The sequence below is a fragment of the Malaclemys terrapin genome, chromosome 23 (genome assembly GCF_027887155.1).
Source record: "Malaclemys terrapin pileata isolate rMalTer1 chromosome 23, rMalTer1.hap1, whole genome shotgun sequence".
Lineage (NCBI taxonomy): Eukaryota > Metazoa > Chordata > Testudines > Emydidae > Malaclemys > Malaclemys terrapin.
The window spans coordinates 2,208,704-2,230,668 of NC_071527.1; the positions used below are offsets into that span (position 1 = coordinate 2,208,704).

A 21,965-nucleotide genomic window follows, 5' to 3' on the forward strand; every position below is an offset into this window, starting at 1 on the left:
GGACACACCCAGTTTGCTGGTCATTAACGTGTAATTCCGTAATGCGAATGAATCAATTGGGAAATAGTTATGCTCTAATGGGTCGTTCATGTTATGTCAGGACCAGGCCCGGTGCTGTGATAACTCTTGGCACTGGTCCGTCATCGAGGAGCGGGATTTCTCGGGACCGATTCTCGGTCTGTTATTTAGGTGAATTAATGCTACTGGAGACGTGATTGGTTCATTGGGACTCTTGCTCCAGGCTGCTGTCCTGTCATTTGCCGAGGGGTAGGGTGGAGCGATTATCGGCTGATGATCGATTATTGATCAGACGATTATCGATCGATTTGCTCCGCCGTCACGTTGCAGATAATTTGGTAATCACAATACAGAATGAAAAGTTCGCTGAGGGGGGGTGAATTCAGGATCGATCATCGATGGTTGCCAATAGCGCGGATCGATCATTATGAATCGATTATCGCCAACGCCCTCCGCCCCGCCCTGCCGCCAGCTGTAGCCTGCGGGGCCAGCCCTGCCCATCGATGCTCTCGACGCTGGGCTGCTCCCCCAATCGATGCTCTCGGCTGCTCCTGCGGCAACCTGGCTATCGATGCGCTTCGCCGCTGCCCGGGGCTTCTCCCTGGCTCGATGCTCTCGGCACTCGCCCGCTTCCCTGGCTCCCCTTCGGAACGAGGGCTTAGCGCCTAGCGGCTCCCTGCTCGCTCGATTCATTCGGCGCTCGGCTGCTGCCAACGCCCCCCCCCCCCGGAACGATGCTCTCGGTTGCTCCCTGCCAGCTCGATGCGCTCGGCGCGCGGTTGCCCCCGCCTGTCTCCTGGCAGTGGGACCGGAAGTGGCTCGGGGAGGGGAGGGGGGCCCGGTCCCTCCTCAGGTGAAGCCGCCGCCGATGGAGCCGCCGCTGCGGAGCTGCTGAGCCCCCCAGTCCCCACCCCCCAGCGGCCGGGCCGGGGGGCCCCTCCCCCGCAGCCCCTCCCCTCAGGTGAGAAGGGGGAGGGGCAGCTTGGCCGGGGGGTGGGGGTCCTGGAGGAGATGGCGGGGCCGGGCTGTGGGGTGGTGATGGGGGGCTGTGGGGAGGGGATAGAGGGGGTGGGGTTGGGCTGTGGGGTGGTGATGGAGGGGAGGGGGTGGGGTGGTGATGGGGGGCTGTGGGGAGGGGATAGAGGGGGTGGGGTTGGGCTGTGGGGTGGTGATGGAGGGGAGGGGGTGGGGTGGTGATGGGGGGCTGTGGGGAGGGGATAGAGGGGGAGGGGGGGCTGTGGGGTGGTGATGGGGGGGAGGGGGTGGGGTGGTGATGGGGGGCTGTGGGGAGGAGATAGAGGGGGAGGGGGGGCTGTGGGGAGGAGATAGAGGGGGAGGGGGGGCTGTGGGGTGGTGATGGGGGGAGGGGGTGGGGTGGTGATGGGGGGAGGGGGTGGGGTGGTGATGGAGGGGGAGGGGTTGGGCTGTGGGGTGGTGATGGAGGGGGAGGGGTTGGGCTGTGGGGTGGTGATGGGGGGGAGGGGGTGGGGTGGTGATGGGGGGCTGTGGGGAGGAGATAGAGGGGGAGGGGGGGCTGTGGGGTGGTGATGGGGGGGAGGGGGTGGGGTGGTGATGGGGGGCTGTGGGGTGGTGATGGAGGGGGAGGGGTTGGGCTGTGGGGTGGTGATGGAGGGGGAGGGGTTGGGCTGTGGGGTGGTGATGGAGGGGGAGGGGTTGGGCTGTGGGGTGGTGATGGGGGGGAGGGGGTGGGGTGGTGATGGGGGGCTGTGGGGAGGAGATAGAGGGGGAGGGGGGGCTGTGGGGTGGTGATGGGGGGGAGGGGGTGGGGTGGTGATGGGGGGCTGTGGGGTGGTGATGGAGGGGGAGGGGTTGGGCTGTGGGGTGGTGATGGAGGGGGAGGGGTTGGGCTGTGGGGTGGTGATGGAGGGGGAGGGGTTGGGCTGTGGGGTGGTGATGGAGGGCTGTGGGGAGGGGGTGGGGTGGTGATGGGGGGCTGTGGGGAGGGGATAGAGGGGGTGGGCTATGGGGAGGTGGAGGGGGCTGGAAGGGTTCATAGACTCATAGACTGGCAGGGTGGGAAGGGACCTCAGGAGGTATCTAGTCCAACCCCTGCTCAAAGCAGGACCAATTCCCAACTAAATCATCCCAGCCAGGGCTTTGTCAAGCCTGACCTTAAAAACCTCTAAGGAAGGAGATTCCACCACCTCCCTAGGTAACCCATTCCAGTGCTTCACCACCTTCCTAGTGAAATAGTGTTTCCTAATGTCCAACCTAAACCTCCCCCACTGCAACTTGAGACCATCGCTCCTTGTTCTGTCATCTGCCACCACTGAGAACAGCCAAGCTCCATCCTCTTTGGATCCCCCCTTCAGGTAGTTGAAGGCTGCTCTCAAATCCCCCCTCATTCTTCTCTTCTGCAGACTAAACAATCCCAGTTCCCTCAGCCTCTCCTCATAAGTCATGTGCTCCAGCCCCTGATCATTTTTGTTGCCCTCCGCTGGACTCTTTCCAATATTTCCACATCGTTCTTGTAGTGTGGGGCCCAAAACTGGACACAGTACTTCAGATGAGGCCTAACCAATGCCGAATAGAGGGGAACTATCACATCCCTCGATCTGCTGGCAATGCCCCTACTTAAACAGCCCAAAATGCTGTTAGCCTTTTTGACAACAAGGGCACACTGTCGACTCATATCCAGCTTCTCGTCCACTGAAATCTCCAGGTCCTTTTCTGCAGAACTGCTGCCTAGCCAGTCGGTCCCTCGTCTGTAGCAGTGCATGGGATTCTTCCATCCTAAGTGCAAGACTCTGCACTTGTCCTTGTTGAACTTCATCAGGTTTCTTTTGGCCCAATCCTCTAATTTGTCTAGGTCCCTCTGTATCCTGCCCCTACCCTCCAGCGTATCTACCACACCCCCCAGTTTAGTGTCATCTGCAGACTTGCTGAGGGTGCAGTCCATGGCATCCTCCAGATCATTAATGAAGATATTGAACAAAACTGGCCCCCGGACCGACCCTTGGGGCACTCCGCTTGATACCAGCTGCCAACTAGACATGGAGCCATTGATCACTATGACTATGGTTGGGGGCAGGGGCAGCTGTCCAGGAGTGGCGAGGGGGCTAAGGGAGGCGTCTGGGGTGGGTGGGGGAGGCAAGGTGGGTACAGAGGCATCTCTCTGGGAGGGAGGGGATGGCTGAGAGGAGAAGGCCGGGGTAATGGGGTGCGGCTGGCTGAGGCTGGAGGGCTGATAGGGGAACTATTGGGAATGGGGGGAGAATTGGGGAGTGTTTCCCTGCTGCTCAGGAGTCCTAGACTAAAGAATCCACAATAAATCGTCGCCTCCTAGAGTTTTACTTGTAGTTACTTTTGGAAAAGAGGAAAGAAACACTCTGATTCCCCCCACCGTCACTTCCAGTCTGTTACCCTTCTCCCTTTACTTTGGCCACTCCCAGCTCTCGAATGGTCCTGTAGTTTGACATGATATTCCTCTATAAGAAAAAAGAAACGTAACCTGACTGTTTTGGTGGCACTTGGTGGTACCAGGCACCCTGTGGGGGTGTGGGAAGAGTGAAGGGTTTCACATTTTTAGAAATGCAACGATAGTTTCTTATTTCTAGTCCTTCAGGGACAGTGAATCTTGTTGGATTTCCATAAAATTGCTTTGCTTCCCTGCTTCAGTCCAGTGTCTTGTAGGTTGATTTGTCTGATCATCTTACATTCTTGGAGGTATTTCTTTTCGGTTGCTTAAAGTAACTTACCCTTTTCTTAGCCCGGCCGATGCAGTTGTGTGCACATTATTACTTACAGCTGGCGTGATGGTGCACGTGCACAAGGTGGCGGAGTTAAGGTTAAGGCTGCTGTTGGATAATACTTAGCACTTTTCATCTGAGAAGCGTGAAACTGTCAGGTTGGTGTCTGGCTTAGATGATGATTTTCTTGCTCAGCTTTATCTCTGCACTAACAGTTCCATTTGCTGGGGTATTTGGAAGATTTACTCATAATCTGGAATGTCTTTACCCGCATCAGACCCCTCTGAAGGGGGGAAGTGCTGCTATCCTCATTTTACAGATGGGGAGCTGAGCCACAAGAGGCTAAGTGACTTGAGCAAGGTCACTCAAAAAGTCAGTGGTGGAGCAGGGAATTGAACCCGGGTGTCCCACGTCCCAGGCTAGCACCTGTGATTACTTTATTTGTATTACCATAGTGCGTAGGAGTCCTAGTCATGGACCAGGCTCCATTGTGCTCGGCGCTGTACAGACGTAGCCAGTGGACCATCCTGTCTTTATCACCCGATGTTCGGGACCTCAGGAGGAGCAGGATGTATTGTGCAGAGTGCCATCTGCTGAATGATACCTGACTACTTGATGTATGTTGTTCGCCTCATAACTGAAGATGACTTAGATCCAAGCAAAATCTAAATTTCCTTCCCACGTGAGGAGTAGTGCCTCACTACAGCACACAAAAACCCTCCACAAAAGCATTCCTCACTGGGACAAGGCTTTGTCCATAGGTGTCGTTGAGAAATTTGGGGGCCCGGTATGACATGTTCACTAGGGCCCCACCCACTCCCATTTCACTTTATTTATGCAGAGGTGACAGATGTTTTGCGGGGCGACCCTGAGCTCAGGGCCCCAGTACAATTGCCCCTCCTCAGCCCTGGTTGTCCATGCAGTCCGTGTGATTTCCACAGAGGCTAGGCTCGGGTTCTCCAGCAATCGCAGAGGAGGGCTGTATTAATTCTTTTCTATCCCCATGCAGTACCACAGCATAGATAGGGGCCATGGAGACTTAAGGAAGAAGGATCCAAATTTCCTAGCATGGCAGGGGTAAGGCACATGAAGACACAGCAGCGGCAGCCTTGCGGCGAGACATTCTTAGACCACAAGCTGTTGTTGGCAGCTGGAGGATAAACGTAGCTGCCTCGGCTATGTACTCCGCTGTCTGGTTCTGTGGTTCTTGATGTTGAATCTGAACTCTCGAGTGAGCGTACCAGACTTAGAAGTGGCCTGTCCTGGGACCTGTGCGCGAGAAGAAATAATATTTCTTATCTGTGGTTCAGCTGCCCCCGAGGGAGGGATGGTCTTGTGACCAAAGCACAGGGCAGGAGTCCCGTGCTATGTTCCTAGCTCTGCCACTGACTCAGTGTGTGCCCTTTGGCAAGTCATATAATGTCCCCGGCCTCAGTTTCCCTATTAGTAAGGTTGGGGTAATATCTTGAGGAAGGTTAGGAAAATGTAACGCTTTAATCATAATATTTGTAAAGTGTCTCAAGGTCCTCAGATAAGCGGTACTGTGTTAGTGCAGGGAGCAGTCCATTCCTCATGCCCTAAGTCTGCTCCTCTGAAACAGTAAGTTTGGTGTACAGAAGTGCCAAAGGCAATGTTATCTAGACAAAGCTTTGGGGTGTGTTCAGACTAGGAATCAAGGTGTGTTCTTACCACATGTTCAAGTCCTAAAGACAAGGCAGTCTGTAGTTTTCCTGTGTGTTAGCAGGTTGAGGTACATGCTTGGAAACTAGAATGCCTTGTTAGCTAGCCCGTGGTACGATCACTCCCCTTTTTGCTTGGTGAAGACCAGGGCACGGTCATTGCTGAGTTGTTGATCAAGGCTGCAGAGGTATCAGGAGGAGAAGGGTAAGTATTGTCCTCACTTAGAACTTGTCTTGTGCATGTAGGGAGAGACCCAGCGCAGACAGGATAATGATTTTGAGCTTCGTCTTAGCTTTCACTTTCAGGGTCGCCATGCAACCTCAGAGACCTCGGTTAGTCATGCCCCCCAGCTTGCAAAGGCTGAGTTTGGAGACTTAGTGAAAGTGTCATTGTTTAGAGTGGGAGGCAGTTTGGTCTAGTAGTTAATTTGATTCCCCAAAAGCCTTAATTCCTTTGGGGAATTTATACAGCAGCAGCTTGTACGCTGGTAACGGAATTATAGGACCACAGATATTAGGTTTTGGTCTCCCATCCTGTGAGATGGAGATGGGGTTATCCGAGGTCACCAAAGGAGGAAGAGGGAGAAAATGCCAGTGGGGGAAGAGCGCGCGTGAGGATTATTTATTCTGTTTGCAGTGGATCAGTTCAGTTGAAAGTTTGTGTGTGTCTGGCATCAGTACAGTTAATGTTAGTCAAGTACATTGTGTTTCTATACTGCCTCATGTTGGATCTCAAAATATTGGTGTTCAAAAGTGCAGTACGCCTTTATTTGTAAAGGTCGCTGTCACTCTAGGGTGGTGGGTGGGAGTGGGACTGACTTTCCATTTGTCTGTGAATCCGTCTAGGCAAATGCTGAGCAGGTCGGGTTTTCCTTCATTCCCTTAGAAAGAAAAGAAGCTTCTTGCATTTCATGCTGCCTCTTGTAGTTTTCAGCATAGCAGCCCATGATTATGGTTATCATTTATTCAAATTGTGGTAGTGCCCAGAGAACTCAACAAGGACCTAGATGCTGTACAAAAACACGGTAAGAGACGGTCCTTCTTTTTATGCTTTGAATTCAAACTTTGTTTTAAAAGTTTTTTAATCGTAGTGTTTAAGAGCAGTAGTTGAACTTACTATTTTATTACACCTCCATCAATGGCCTTTAAATAAAAAGTATATTGCTGCATGGGAAATTTACACATAGGCCTCCTATTAGCATTATTAGAAAGTTACATCTCTGGGAGACTCTTTCCAATGATATAATCCTTTAAAAAAAAAAAGCACCTTTGCTTCAGTCAAATATAGTTCTTGTAACAGTTCATATTTTATATAAAGCCACTCGGTTGGACCTAATTTTGGGTATTGCCCAGAGGAAATGGATTTAGATCTCCAAAGTGGTTTATTGTATCCCTTGCAAACCCCCCCCCCCCCCCCCCCCCCGCGATTTTCAAGCATTATCTTTATAAAAAGGACAGAATTTTTACTCCTATTTACGCAGCCTTTAGAATAAGGGACTCTAGCATGGGAGTTATTTAAGTGTGCTTGTCTAGAGGGAAAAATATCCAACTTATCCTTATAGCTTAGGATGCTGCTAAGGGTAATAAAATGGTGGTCATGTTGAGTTGACCAGAGCAGTAAAGGGGACCTGTTTATTAGCATAAGTCCCTACTACAAAGGGATCTCACTAAACTGGGTGACTGGCCAATGAAATTCAATGCTGATAAGTGCAAAGTAATGCACGTTGGGGGGGGGGGGAATAATTCCAACTGTACATACGAAACGATGGAGTCTGAATTAGCGGTTACACTCACGAGAGATCTTTGAGTCGTCATTGGTAGTTCCCTGAAAACATCTGCTCAACATGCAGCCGCAGTCAAAAGAGCTACCAATGTTAGGAACCACTAGGAATGGGGTAGAAAATAAGACAGAAAATATCATAATGTCACTATTGTAAATCCATGGGATGGCCACACCTGGAATACTGTGTGCAGTTCTGGGCGCGTCCTCTCAAAAAGATACATTAGAATTGGAAAAGGTGCAGAGAAGGGCATTGAAAATGCTTAAGGGTATAGGACAGCTTCCATCTGAGGAAAGATTAAAAAGACTGAGACTGTTTCTCTTAGAAAAGAGATGGCTAAAGGGGGATATGATAGAGGTCTATACAATCATGACTGGCATAGAAAAAGTGAATAAGGAAGTGTTATTTACTCCTTCTCATAACACAAGAACTAGGGGTCACCCAATGAAATTAATAGGCAGCAGGTTTAAAACAAACAAAAGGAAGTTCTGCTTCACACAGCGCACAACCAAACTGTGGAACTCATTGCCATAGGGTGTTATGTGGGCCAAAAGTATAAGTGGGTTCAAAAAACCAATTAGATAAGTTCCTGGAGGACAGGTCCGTCAATGGCTCTTAGCCGAGATGGCCAGGGACACATCCCCATGCTCCAGATATCCTTAAACTACTGACTGCTAGAAGCTGGGACTGGATGAGGGGGTGGATCACTTGAAGTTGCCCTGTTCTGTTCATTCCCTCTGAAACTCCTGGCAGTAGCCACTGTCGGAAGACAAGAGACTCGGCTAGATGGACCATTGGTCTGACCCAGAATGACCGTTCTTATGTAGTCATCTTCTGTCGAGTGCATGAGTTAGAAACGTGATATAGAAATAAATCTTTCTCCCGTTCCTAAAGCAGAAACTTGAAAAGGCTGCAGTTTAACATTTTAATATTGCATTCAATTTGCCCAGTAAAACTTCATTAGATGGCACGCTTCAGAATAAGCACCCAAGAAAATCAGTGGTCCCTTCCCAATTCAGAAACGATGCACAGGTAGACACCGCCTTTTGGTCTAGTATTACATTGAATTCATTTTTCCAATTACATTGCAGGCTTTTTACTAATCTATTGCAAAGCATTAAATAGTGAAAACTCAAGTGCAATGGATAAAATTAAAGGACAAAGACAACATCCTGATGCGCTAGCTCTGTGTTTTGATTTTGTCTATTTACTTGCTAATTTGTCAAAATCACTCAGCTGCAAAGGGTGTTCTCCAGTTCTGCTCTACCAGATAACTGCAGCTAGCCGCAGCAGTGCATGAGTATGCAACTCGGAGCTCTGAAAGCAGCTCCCTTGGCATTTAAAGCATTGGCAGTTTGATTAAAAACAAATATTTTTAAAAAAAAATCCTTTGCCCTGAGCTTTTTTGAAATGCTTCCAATGACCCAAACTTAAAAAGAAGCCGGTTCGTCTGATGAACGTCTGTCTGTAGCAAAGGTGGAAAAAAGTCCTCACGCTGGAAAGTAAACGGCTGGTGATGGAAACAAAGGGTTGGAAAAAGAAAATACAGGGGCGTTCCTGGCTCTTATTAATTCTTACCCTAGCAGAGATGTTAATTATGGCTGCATCTGCCCTAGATCTGTTTCTTCACACGTCCCACAACTGAAGTTCGACTGGTGGTGTGATGCTTGTATAAATAATAATAATAATACCCAGAACTTACGTAGGGGCTTCTCATCCATAAGTCTCAAAGTGCTTTACCAAGGAGGTCAGTATGCTTATCTGTAGGATGGGGAAACTGAGGCACAGAGTTAGGGTGACTTGCCCACTGGTGGGTCTGGGAATAGAACTCAGCTCTCTCCCACCATTAGTACTTTGGTTGGAGCTGCAAAGGTGTGCAGACCTCTTGGGTAAGTTTATCCTCTGTCAATGACTCCATGGCTGACCAAGTCATTAGAAGAATGAAGTTCTGAAGAGTTTGCTTTTAGACATTTGCTTTCCCTTGTTTGAATGATCCACTTGTTGAACTGACACTGCAGTCAGCTTGTGAGGCCTCCCTGTGTTCTTCCTGGACAGCCCTATGTTGGAAGGAGAAAGGTGTAGCCTATGTTGCAGTGTTTGCTCTTGGTATTTATTTCCCTGGGCATGTTTTCAGGATTGGGAATGTCTCTGGCTGTTCCTGATTAGCTTCATGTCGGGACTGAAAATACTTCAATTATATCCCGTCACCCTAGTAAAATAAATTGTCTTCAGTTTTCAAAGCATTCTTCTAATTGGTAAAACCACCATAGAAAAGTCCAAGCAGAGAGAGGTTCTACAAATCTTTGAAGTGATACCGCTTATTACGCACTGGCTTGTCTACTGATCATTGTTATCTCAATTCCTGGCATTTGGCTTTATATCTCAAAGTGCTGTACAACCATTAGTTGTGAGGTGAGTATCTTCACCTGTATTTTACAGATGGAACACAGGAGATGAAATTTACTTGCCTGTATCAGTGGTGGTTGGGCATGGAACACTGAAGGTCTTGATTGCCAAACCTGATGCTCTGACTGCTCGACTATGGCATCTCTCTGGTGGCTTGTGTTGTAGGAAGGCAGCAAGGATGTATTTCAAAGTTCTGACAATGCTTCCTTATGAAACCAAGTTCCTGAAGAAAGTTTAATAATATAAAGCCGACCTGCATAGGAATAAAAAGTTTGTCATTTTTTTATTGTATTTTATTTACTTATTGCTTCCTTGTGATGATAAAATGTAAAGGTTTTGCTTGGTTTTTTAACCATCAGCAATATCAAGTCTTGTCTGTCTTGTTTTTGATGGAAGTTTCCTGGAGGACTAGAAAATTGTTGTGGGAACTTTCTGAGCACTCAGTTGAAGTACCAGTTTGAATCTTTCACACACAGCTTTTCTCCCAAGAGTGCATCAGATGTGGAGTTAAATAGACGCTTAGAAAAACAATGTTTGGAATAAGTCTGGCTGAAAAATAAACCTCAACAAATCTTCCTCTTCTTAATTGCTTAGCTTTCAGTTTTTATGGCTGATTCTTAATATAAAACATTTATTGGTGATGGAGAAAATAAATCAAATTCCTATTGCAAAAGGAAAGTAAAATTAGAACAAGAGCATAAACTCTGGCAAATCAAGTGTAAAAGTATAATTAGGGAGACCAAAAAGGAATCTGAAAAACAGCTAGCAAAAGACCCAAAAACGAACAGCGATTTTTTTTTTTTAAGTACGTCGGAAGCAGGAAGCCTGCCGAACAGTCAGTGGGGTCACTGGACGATCGAGTTGCTAAAGGAGCACTCAAGGAAGACAGGGCCATTGTTGAGAAATTAAATGAATTCTTTGCATCCGTCTTCACTGCAGAGGATGTGAGGGAGATCCTCGCACCCGAGTCGTCATTTTTAGAATGACAGATCTGAGGACCTGTCCCAAATTGAGGTGTCAGTAGAGGAGGTTTTGGAACAAACTGATAAACAGTAATAGGTCACCAGGACCAAACGGAATTAACCCAAGAGTTCTGAAGGAACTCAAATATGAAATTGCAGAACTACTAACTGTGGTATGTAACCTATAGCTTAAATTGGCCTCTGTACCAGAGGATTGGAAGACAGCTAATAGAACACCAATCTTGAAAAAAGGCTCCAGAAGCAATCCTGACAGTTATACACCAGTAAGCCGATTTGTTGAGGAAGAGCCAGCATGGCTTTTGTGAAGGGAAATCTTGCCTCACCAATCTATTAGAATTCGTGTAGGGGGTCAACAAACATGTTGATTGGGGGGGTATATTGTACTTGGTCTTTCAGCATAAGCTTTCGTGGGTGAATACCCACTTCGTCAGATGCATGTGTCTGACGAAGCGGGTATTCACCCATGAAGGCTTATGCTCCAATATGTCTGTTAGTCTCTAAGGTGCCACAGGACTCTGTTGCTTTTTACAGATCCAGACTAACACGGCTACCCCTCTGATACCTGGGCTTTCAGAAAGCCTTTGCCAAGGTCCCTCACCAAAGGCTCTTAAACAAAGTGAACAGTCGTGGGATAAGAGGGAAGATCCTCTCATGGATCACTAACTGGTTAAAAGATAGAAAACAAGGGATAGGAATAAATTATCAGTTTTCACAATGGAGAGAGGTAAATAGTGGGGTTACCCAAAGATCTGTACTAAAACCAGAGCTGGTCAACATATTCATAAATGATTTGGAAAAGGGGGTGAACAGTGAGGTGGCAAAGTTTGCAGACGGTACAGAACTACTCAAGATAGTTAAGTCCAAAGCTGGCTACAAAGGGATCTCACAGATCTGTGTGACTAGACAAGAAAATGACAGATGAAATTCAACGTTGATAAGTGGAAAATAATGCACATTGGAAAACATAATCCCAAGTATACATACAAAATAATGGTGTCTTAATTAGCTGTTACCACTCAAGAAAAAGAGCTTGGAGTCCTGGATAGTGCTCTGAAAACATCTGCTCGGTGTGCAGTGGCAGTTCAAAAAGCTAACGATGTTAGGAACAGGATAGATAATAAGACAGAAAAGATCATACTGCTGCTATATAAATCCATGGTACGCCCACAACTTGAATACTGCCTGCGGTGCTGGCCGCTGCATCTCAAAAAAGGCGTATTAGAATTGCAAAAAGTACAGAGGACAACAAAAGTGATAAAGGGCATGGAACAGCCTCTATCTGAGGAGAGATTAAAAAGACTAGGACTGTTCAGCTTGGAAAAGAGATGACTAAGGTGGGATCGGATAGAGGTCTGTAAAAGCAGGATGTGGTAAAAAGCGAATAAGGAAGTGTTATTTACCTCCTACACCTAACAGAAAAGCCAGGGGTCACCTGCTGAAATTAATAGGCAGCAAGTTTAAAACAAATATAAGGAAGTACTTCTTCACAGAACGCACAGTCGACCTGTGGAACTCCTTGCCAGGGGAATGTTGTGAAGGCTAGAAGTGTGACTGGGTTCAAAAAAGAATTAGATAAGTTCCTGGAGGAGAGGTCCATCAATGGCTATTTCCCGGGATGCAACCCCATGCTCTGGGTGTCCCTATACCTCTGACGGCCAGAAGCTGGGACTGAACAACAGGGGATGGATCACTCAATAAATTGCCCTGTTCTGTTAATTCCCTCTAACACATCTGGAAGCAGCTGCTGCCAGAAGACAAGATGCTGGGCTAGATGGGCCATTGGTCTGATCCAGTATGGCCGTTCTTATGTTCTTAACTGTCCAATAGGTTTTCTGAATTATTAGCCTCATGGATTTAAAAGCAGTTTGAAATCTCACTACTGCCATGCAGTTTGGATTAATGGTAAAATAAAAATTAAATTTAAAATGTCCTTATTTGAAGAGGCTTTGTCTAGGGACTGATTGTAACAGGTGAGGAGAAATGCAGCTTTCTATTTGATGAATGCAGTTTGGCTTGAAGGTGTTTTGATTTGTATGTTTCCTTTTTCGCCAACAAAACGTGTTCAGTGTTAGTATCTTCCCTCTTGTCTGTGAAGGAAAGTACGTAAATTCTCAAACATATTCCACCAGGTACAGACCCTACATGGGCTTGACTGAAACATCGGAATATTTTATCCAGTGTCTGTTGCAGGCTATTGTTTGAAAGTTTATTCTCTTGCTTTTTTAAAACATGGCCCTCCTGGCTCATTTTGCATTACAGCTTTATTTGATATTGTATTTCTCATACCAGCTCTATCCAGAACAAAGTTCAATAACAGCTGAAGAGGGGGCAGAGAAATTCAGAGATTATAGGCAGGAGAGAAAAGATGGATTTTAGCTGCAATTTGCGGTAGGATGAAGTCAGTTCTAACAGCTCTTATTGTTTTGATGCCACCTTTTAAATTTGGGATCTTTCAGTATTAATAGGGCCATTTTAAAGTCACGTCCCACTCTGTAAATGATTGGAAGCTAAGTGTACATCTTGAAATATCATCTCAGCCCTCCACCCCCTGTGCAGAATGAGGGCCCTGAACTCACGCACTTATAACGTATTTCCCCAGCTCTTTCAGCATAGTAAGTGGAGGCATTCTAACCCTAAAGGTCACTGAAAGAGTCTCAATCTAGACAAGGTCTGTCTCCTTGAAGGAGAGGATGAAGCGAGTACGTTTTAGCACCATCGACCCTGTGAGTATCTTGTTTTCTTTGCACCCCGAGTGGAGGGAGAAATAAATGTACAGCACTCTGAAGCCGGCTGTGGCAAGTTTGCTTCTGAGTTGAAAAGCACAAGCTGTTGCTTTTGCCTTGATTAGTGGATTCACTGAAGCTGGAAGTTTTCATCGCGATCTGTTGTGTTGCTTTTGTCGGTTAATTGTTTTCATGCCATTAAAATGTGAGGGTGTTCATTTGAACCGTTCCCTAGGGAGGCTCCTGTTTATCCCAGCTCACAGCTTGAACGGCACGAAGAGTCCAATTTGTGCATCTTAAACAGTGAATCATGGCGAGCACAAAAATAAACGTGCGTTCTCTCCAGGGAGACGACACACATGCAGATCAACTTGGAGTGTTGGGCTCTCGTGAGGACCTGAAGAATGTTAATCGTTGTGGCCAGGCTTTCCAAAAGCTGTTGTAGGATCTGGGGCTTTCTGCAGAAGGCAGGCTTCTTCTCATTAGGGGTTAATGTTCATTGTGATCCTACTTGTAATAATGCAGATGCCTCAGTATAATTTGGTTGGAGTTTAGTGTTGCAATTATGGCATCAGGAATCTGAAAAGTGTTCCACAGCTGACGTTGGGATATTTAACATGCAGAGCACTATTTCACAGTACTTAGGGTATCAACAGAGTAATGGGATGAAATTAAGAGAAGAAAAATTTAGGCTGTCTTCCAGTGAGAACAATAGGACTGCAGAATTGCGTCCCAAGGGACTGATGGAATCTTCATGGTTTGAGACGCTTGGAATTAGATGGACTAGGTGTGACCTAACCAGACTTTTCTATCTCTAGAATTCTTTCATAATCCAAATATCTACTAAACACCCAAGGATGCAGCCCTTTCCCCCTCCATAAGGCAGTCCAGTCCTAGGTTTTCTCAAAAGCCCCTCTCAGTGCAAAGGACGTTTACAAACGGCATCACAGTGAGATTGGAGATTTTTGCTTTTAATTGGGCTATTTCTGAGGTTTTTCCCTCCCCTGAGTCTTGTCACTAGAGGAAAAGTCCTTATTTCAGAGAAGATGAGAACTTCAAGCAGTTCTAAAGCCACTCTGCTCTAATTTTAGTGCATTTAAGTTCCTAATGCTCTAACACGATCATGTCTGAAAGCTAGGAGGACAGGGTAGGTATTGGCCTGCTCTCTGCCACAGTAGCAGTGTGAGATGGGACGGCTCAATGGGAAAAGTGTGACGTTTGACATGTGTCATGTCCCTGTAGCTGCAGGGTCAAATCTCCAGGAGCACGGACTCTACCCTCTCCAAGGAGATAAACTGTTGTGTGCATTTTGCTCTGGAACTTTCACACAAGACCTTATAAACCAAGGAGGGTCACGTCTCTTCTGTGTGGGCACCAAAGATCCCCTGGGACACTTTTCTTAAGAATAGGGGATCCTCCAGTGATCTAAATATCCCCTTCCCTTTCAATTGTGCAGGCCATTCTGAAGGCAGCTGTATTTCATAGGGGTTGATCATTCAGCATTAGTAAAAGGCTTTGAGACAGAGGTAGTGTGTAAATACAAGCACACTCCCATTAAGCAGTTGCTAACTGGCAATTGAGAGCAAACCTGGAACGTAACCGTTTGATCTTCCTTTATAATCAAATTCCTTCCAGATCCAGCGCATGTTACCAAAATGTAAAATTCATCCTTTGAAACGATCGGTTTCTTTAAACCAGGGATTGTTTTCAGTCACCTGGCACTGCTGACTTTGAGATCTAGGGTCTGATCAGTGCAGATGTTGAGTGTTTATGTTTGTAAAAATGTCTCAGAAAAAACTACCAACAAAACTGTTTATTCAGCTGAGGGTCCTTAAGGCAAGTCATTGCTAGTGGGTTTAGATGAGTAGTGCCTTATTCACCAGATGGTAGCCAGTCTTCCAAAGTAAAAATTCCTGTTGGTCGGCACCTGGCTTGGCCAACTGCTGTAAGGAGTTCCCAGTTCTCTTCTCCCCTTTTAAAATACAGAGATGGCGTCTTGAACCTCACTTCCTTGATGTTGGGCACAGACTCCTTGACTCGAACGGGGCTGCTGGTGTGAATAAGGAGTAATGGCTGTGGAACTGGGCCTCCGGCTTGGCAGCGCTCTTGGCATTACTAGCCGATTACTTAGCTTGTGTGAAATTCGTCGATCTCGGTCCTGTTCCTTGCCAGGCCCTGCACACAGTTGAAAACAAAAATTGAAATTGTTCTTCGCCTCGGCCAAGAGGCCAAGGATTGAATGGGGCCCAGAGCCCCCTCTAGGACGGGGCATGCAGGGAAGCCTGCACTGCTTGTGTGTTAGCTGATGATGCTTTGGTGAGCACCAAGTCGGTGGAAAAGCAACGAACATGCTGGCTGCAAGAGTAAGTCTGGTTCGGCTTGTCCTGAGTGTGGTGTTACAGAGCCAAAGCAAACTCGGCTTTGTAATTAACAAGGGTCTTATGGCGATGGATGGGGCAGGGTTAGTTCAAGTTGGCGTTGAGAGAACGTGTTTTGAAAGGGGCACCTGCTTTATTAAACAATAAAATAAATTGGGCAAACCTGAGAAGTGGACCCACTTCATACCAAAGAATCCACTTTTAAACATCCATAAACACTCGGCTTTCGAAAGATTTTAGGATAATCCCTTTGCATTTTGTTGTGGGTTTTTTTTTAATTGAGTGTTTTCAATGCTGAGTGCAGGGCAAGGGGCGGGAGAGTGAACGAACTAAAACTGACTTGTATTAGCATGTCCTGTGGATCCCCAAGTGTGTGTGCGTAACATTAAACAGCAAAATTATGGAGTCAACAAAAATAAAACGGCAGGAGGCACAGTTACCGTATAACCTGGCGCTGAAATCTGTATTTCAACCTAAATTATTTTCATCTCGTAAAGTGAATCGCCACTGTGGGTCGGACGCTTTTCCGGTGTAATTCAGCCCTCGGAACTGGAGCTGGAAAACCAGCAAACCCAGCGTTTTGAGTAGCAGGTGGAGCAAGGACCCGTTGTCTATAGTTGTTTTAAAACTGGGAGGACAATAAAAAGAGCCTCTCTGCTTGGTTTATTTAGCGTGATTAACTGTGAACATGTGAGAGTGACGCATTGGGGACCGAGTCCTCTCGTTTATCTACGAAATAGGAGCAAACAGCCACGCAAACTCCCCCACCCGCAAGGTTTGTCTTCGTTCTGGAGGCTCCATACCACCTTTAGGGCTGAGAGGGCAGTTTCTGCTGCGATTACCGGCAGCAGAGCCCATTTGAGTATTTGTAACGGGGATACTGGAGACTGAGCGGAGACCCACCAACTCACAGGACACAGGCTGACCAATAGCGATCTGCCGGAAACCATCACTGCTGACCTAGCCTGGCTTCAAACTGGTGACCCAGGAGTGAAAGGCTCCGTGTCGTCAAAGCCAGCTTGTTTTCATGGATGCTTTTCAACTCGGGGGGGTTGGCAAGACCTAAAGTTTATTTAAAAATGAGTAATTAGATCTGGTGGGTTAATAGAAAGTGATTAGTAAATCAACCAAAGAAAGAATTCCAGTATGTCCTGCTTTTCATCCAGGGATCTGAACATGCTTTACAAAGGAGGTCAGTAACCTTGTCCCTGCTTTGCAGATGAGACACAGAGTGACCTGGCTAAGGTCACCCAGGATGCCAGGGGCAAAGCTGGGACTAGACCCCAGCTTTCATGAGTCCCAGTCAATTGCTCAAGCCACTAAGCCATCCTGTCTCCCTGGCTGCCCTGTCCATTTCGGTACTGATCTCCTCTACGCTGCCCCCAGTTCGCTTATAAAATTGTAACATTAACACCATTTATTTGAGTTCCTTTGGCTTAAAAAAAAATCTCTCTAAAATGGGAATTAACAGAAGGGGGTAACTCAGATTATTTCTCTGACCTTTATAAAAAAAAAAAAGCCGTTTGCACTGGCTTTAAGTAACATTTGATCATGAAAAAAGGGAGGAAAAAAGTTAATTCTATTGTTTTTTTGGCCTTTGTGTTCACATTTTGCAAATGGCATTTATTTTCCTTCTCAAGGAGATAATTCATCGCAGCAAACGATCACTTTTAATTGTTCTCGGCAGCAAATTCTCCTCGTTTCCGAACGTACCAATTGCCAATTACAGCGTGAATTCTAAACAGCCAAACTTGTGTTTTTTTGAGGCTGTCCTCATTTTGTTTTTTAAACAACAAATGTAATTGACAAAAAGCCATTTGGATGGATACAATGTTCATTATCTCTGCAGGGCACCAAGTAGCAACATAGAAGGCAGATTTTGCTTTTATTCTAGCGTGATCTTTGGAATGGCTGATGCCAGACTGCTCAGCGGCACATTGGGTGCTAGTTTTCAATCTCATTGCCCAAAGAAGCATCCTTTTTCATTGATAAAATGAAGCTGAATGCTTCAGTTAAACACTTCTCCCACTCCAGACTTCAGGTACCTGCTGCCACCCCATATAGACCAGCATCAGTTTTCAGTAGAGAAGTCCCCTGTTGAAATGGGGCATTGCAGCAAAGAGTGGCGTTGATTGTATGTACAATGGCTATCATACCTCGCCACCCGAGGTTTCAGATTAATTAGCAACGGCCTGTGGGCGCTTGTCCTTCTGGACCAGTGAAGTTTGAATCAGGTCCTGCCTTGTCAGATGCTCCAGGAGAATTGACAGCTGCTTTCCCCCCGTCTTACAGCACTTCCAGTGTTACAAGTCTGACTTTTAAGAACTAATGTCATTTGACAAACAGACTCCCGTGTAACTGCTGCAGACCTGGGATGGTGGAGAGCTGAAGGCAGGGGCTTGCATGAAAACGCGCTGGATTCATTTTGTTTCTTGGGAATCATTGCTGGTTAGTTGGATGCTATGTACTGCAAACTGCCAAACCTGCCTCGCATTGACCGCTGTATAATAGCGACAGCTTAAAACCAGGTTTTGCTTTCCATAGAAGGTTGTTTCTCGGTGCCTGGAAAGTAGTTCTTTAGTGGGCAATCTACAGTTAGTTCCAAAGCGGGGATCAAATCCAAGTTGTAGCTTGTTCCACTGTGTCAAAAGTCAGTGCTGGAAGCTGGCATTTATAAATCAGGGCTGGGTAATTCATCCACTCTCAGAGGTTGATGGGCCCTTTTACTAAAGAGGTTGTGTCTGGAAAGAGATTCCAGCCCTGCATTTCCAGACACTTGCTGACAGAGCTCTGCTTTCTCTTTCAGCAAAGTACCTTAAAGATGGATATAGAAGACTGCAATGGACGCTCCTACATATCTGGTATGTCACTTATTTTGCTGTTGTCCGATATTTTGGATATCTATATTTCAAAAGGCCGTTTTCTGATACTCAGAAGTTACCTGTCTGGGAGTCTAATGCGGGTGTGTTGCTTTGCTCCACAGCTCTACCGTAAGGCACATAATTTATGGTGGTGATATGGATTGTTTTCAGATTATCTAGCATAGTTTGTTAATACTAAGATCTGAAAAGTATTGACACATGTTGTTGGCATTCCCCTTCTCAGCAACAGATACATCCACTGTCAATAAGGATAGTTTTAGAAACTGAGTTAGAATTTAGTTTGCCAAGATCAACCTAATGATACCAGATTTTATACACTGGGTTAGTCGTGTGTGATGGTCCAGTCTGTTCAGGGTGCAAACCCAGGCCAGTGAGGGGTTGTGTCACCACTTGCTATGCAACCCTGGGTACCTTACAAGGCCTTGATACTGTAGTTCTCAGCCTGGGACTTCACAGTCAGCAAGAAGTGTGCAGATCACATCCTGAGGGTCTCTGCTTAGACAGCCATGGTTCAACAGCCTGAATATAGCCCCACTCTGGCTTCCACCAGCCTGGGTTACAACCAGTGAGATGACCCCAACGCACCCCCAGTCCTGAGTTTCCCCAAAGCCGTATGCCTTGACGTGTCCAGCCCTCTCCCAGCCAGCTCAGGGAAGTAATAAGGTTGATTTGCTCCTGTGAAGAGTCCCATCCTACCAGCTCATCACTTTAACTGGAGTTAATACTCACTGCCAGTTCAACACAGCACTGGCTTGGTAAAGCTCTGTAGTAAAAATAAACCATTTTAGTAACAGAAGAGCATGAATGAAGTGAGTTCAAGGGAATAAAGGTAGAAAGGATTCCAAGTAACACACAACAAAACATGCTTCCAATGGCTAAGACTTCACTTACCAAGCCACTGTCTGGGATCAAGGTAAAATCTTACCACGTGCTCCCAGCAAGATAACTCAAAATGGCTGATCATACCAAGGCCAGGACCTGGTCACAGAAGAGCAACAGGCAAGCTTCCCTCGTCTCCCCAAGTGAAAGAGATCTTAGGGGCTCTTTTCCCCTTCTCTCTAGTCCAGTTCCCACAGACTGCAACCCCTGCCCCCTTGGGTTGAAGGATCCTAGAGACTGGTACACAGCTGCCTCCCTGTCTGGGAGGGAGCTGTTCCTTCTCTTCTTCAGCCACATGTTTTAAAACATACTATTAGTGAGTCTTCATAATTCCTCCTAGAGCGTTAATACAGCCATTTCCCAAGGATGTTAATCTCCAGCATGTTCCAGGAATTCATAAAGGACCTGATATTGTATTCAGTCAGTTGATTCAGTTGCATATGATTTGATGTTTAGATTCCCCATCTCTATAGTTCAGATAAAATTTCTCTTCCCTGCTGGGGTGTAACCATGCTGTCTCTCCTGCCCCCCCTCCCCCATGTGTTAGCTTGATAGCTTTATTTGTCTGTAAATGCATTCTCATTGTCTTTCCAAGTACTCTGGAAGTAACTGCCCAGTAGAGAAACCATATTCCTTTGTGTGGGGTGGGATAACTCCTGTTTGACTGGCAAACATATTTTAAGAATTATACTTTGTTTCTGTCCATAACTTTGCACCAGTTTCTTGCACCTACATGACACATTGATATTCATAACCAGCAAGTTACGAGCTTTCCAATGACGTTACATGGCCCCTCAGATACAGATTATAACAATAGTGAGTTGGGGGATGCTGGGCTGGTCAGACCAGCTGCCACTCGCTGCTAGATATCAGGAATCCCCTTGGGCAGTTCTGAATGTCATCATGTGCTCGTTGGTTTGGTGATCATTAGTACCTCGGGTCCTCCAGACCACAGGTCAGATCTTAGCCCTCGCTGCAAACGGAAGGAAAAGTATCTTTCCAGTGACATCTGGCTTGATCTGCAATGCTAGCTAGTCGAAGGAGTTTGCTTATGTTTATAGGATGGATATTTTATTCATTCTTCCGCACGTGAATACACAATGCTAAACACAGGTGATATTTAAGACCCCCATGGTGGCTCTGAAATATCTGCCCTGCCAAACACTGCACTATTGTTCATTAGAGAGTGTTAAGATTAAATCTGGAGCTCAGGCTGGGTTTGGAGCCATGAAATGTTGCGCGGGGAGAGGGTGAGGTGTTTGCGTGGGGTGAGTTCACCTCTTTGGTGTTGTTTGATTGTTACGATCTGTTGGTAACGTGAAGGCCCTTTCGTAGGGTGACCAGTCAGCAAGTGTGAAAAATCGGGACAGAGGGTGGGGAGTAATAGGAGCCTATATAAGAAAAAGACCCCAAAATCGGGACCGTCCCTATGAAATCGGGACATCTGGTCACCTTACGCTTTCGGGTGTGGGTGGAGAGAGCGGGTCAGAATGATGGTGACTTGTGAAGATCTCCAGACGTGCCAGTGGGTTTCAGACGCTAGAGGGTTGCCACTGGAAACCTGGTGCCTAGTCTTCGTAGGTGAGAAGTGAATGCTAGCTTGGTGGGGCCCTGCAGTTCTCTAGTGGATGCGTCCATATCCTCTTCTTTCAGTTTGAAATTCAGTCTCTGCTCAAGGAAAGCCTTGGACTAGGATAAGGTTTGGGGTAGATTGATCAATTACAAAGCCAGAGTGGAGCACGGAGGTCGGCTGTCTGACCTCTTGCACAACAGAGGCCATGGGGCTTCCCTGAATTCCGATTGTAGACTAAGGTGATAGGCGGATGGAGCTCCATGGGCAGTGACCAAAAGACCGGGACTCCCAGGGGTGAAGGTGAGACGTGAAGTGCATTAATAGAGCGTTGCGGCAGAGCCAGGGCTGTTAAACGGGGTACTGCCGCCGGCCAGGATTGGGGTGCACTGATGGAGCTGGGCAAGGAAACGTGAACAGTGTCTGTTTGCAGCAGACTCTGAGTGACCGAATCCAACGAGTGTTCGTCGGTTTTTTGTTTCGTTTTTAAGAAAAGAAGCTTTCTCTGCTCCCTGGAGGCCGCGTGCTGGTGGCTGGATTGTTGGTTTCTCTCAGGGCTTTGCTGCTTGGGGTCTGGAACACCGTACGGTCCTGGGATCTGGCCGGCAGGATGCCCCCTTGCTAAGTCATGAAACGCTTCCGTGAGCAGGGGCTGGTGGCTCGTATGGCGCGAGGGTGGGCGCTCGCTGGAAGTGGCTGCTTTGCTCAGTTAGTTCATTTTCCCCCTCGGCAGAGCTGCGTCTCCCTGCTTTGCCCATGCCTGGGTGCACTCTGCTCAGAGGTTTGCATTGTCTTGCAAGCTGTTGCTTCCCTTTTCTTTGGGAATTTTCCGGTGAGCCTCGCCCCGCCCCGCCGCCTTTGCAGCAGGTTGCTGTTTGCCCCTGAACTCCATGGAGATGCTGGAGTTCCCTAAGAATGCTTGAAACGAACAGAGAGCAGCTCCGCTGATGTAATTT

The 21,965-nt window shown here is 47.0% G+C and overlaps 1 protein-coding gene across 3 annotated transcripts in view; it reads left to right on the forward strand.

Annotated features, from left to right (window-relative positions):
- The first annotated feature begins 749 nt into the window (after positions 1–749).
- Positions 750–21,965, forward strand: part of IKZF4 (IKAROS family zinc finger 4) — a 50,768-nt gene continuing 29,552 nt past the window's right edge. For 2 of the 3 annotated variants that reach the window (XM_054012291.1, XM_054012292.1), the window contains exons 1-2: positions 750–979; positions 18,485–18,539. In XM_054012291.1, coding sequence (XP_053868266.1) covers positions 18,500–18,539 — 40 coding nt within the window. In that variant the 5' untranslated portion in view covers positions 750–979; positions 18,485–18,499. Of the gene's footprint in view, positions 980–18,467; positions 18,540–21,965 lie in introns of those variants that run through there. The other variant, XM_054012290.1, reaches the window with a different exon arrangement.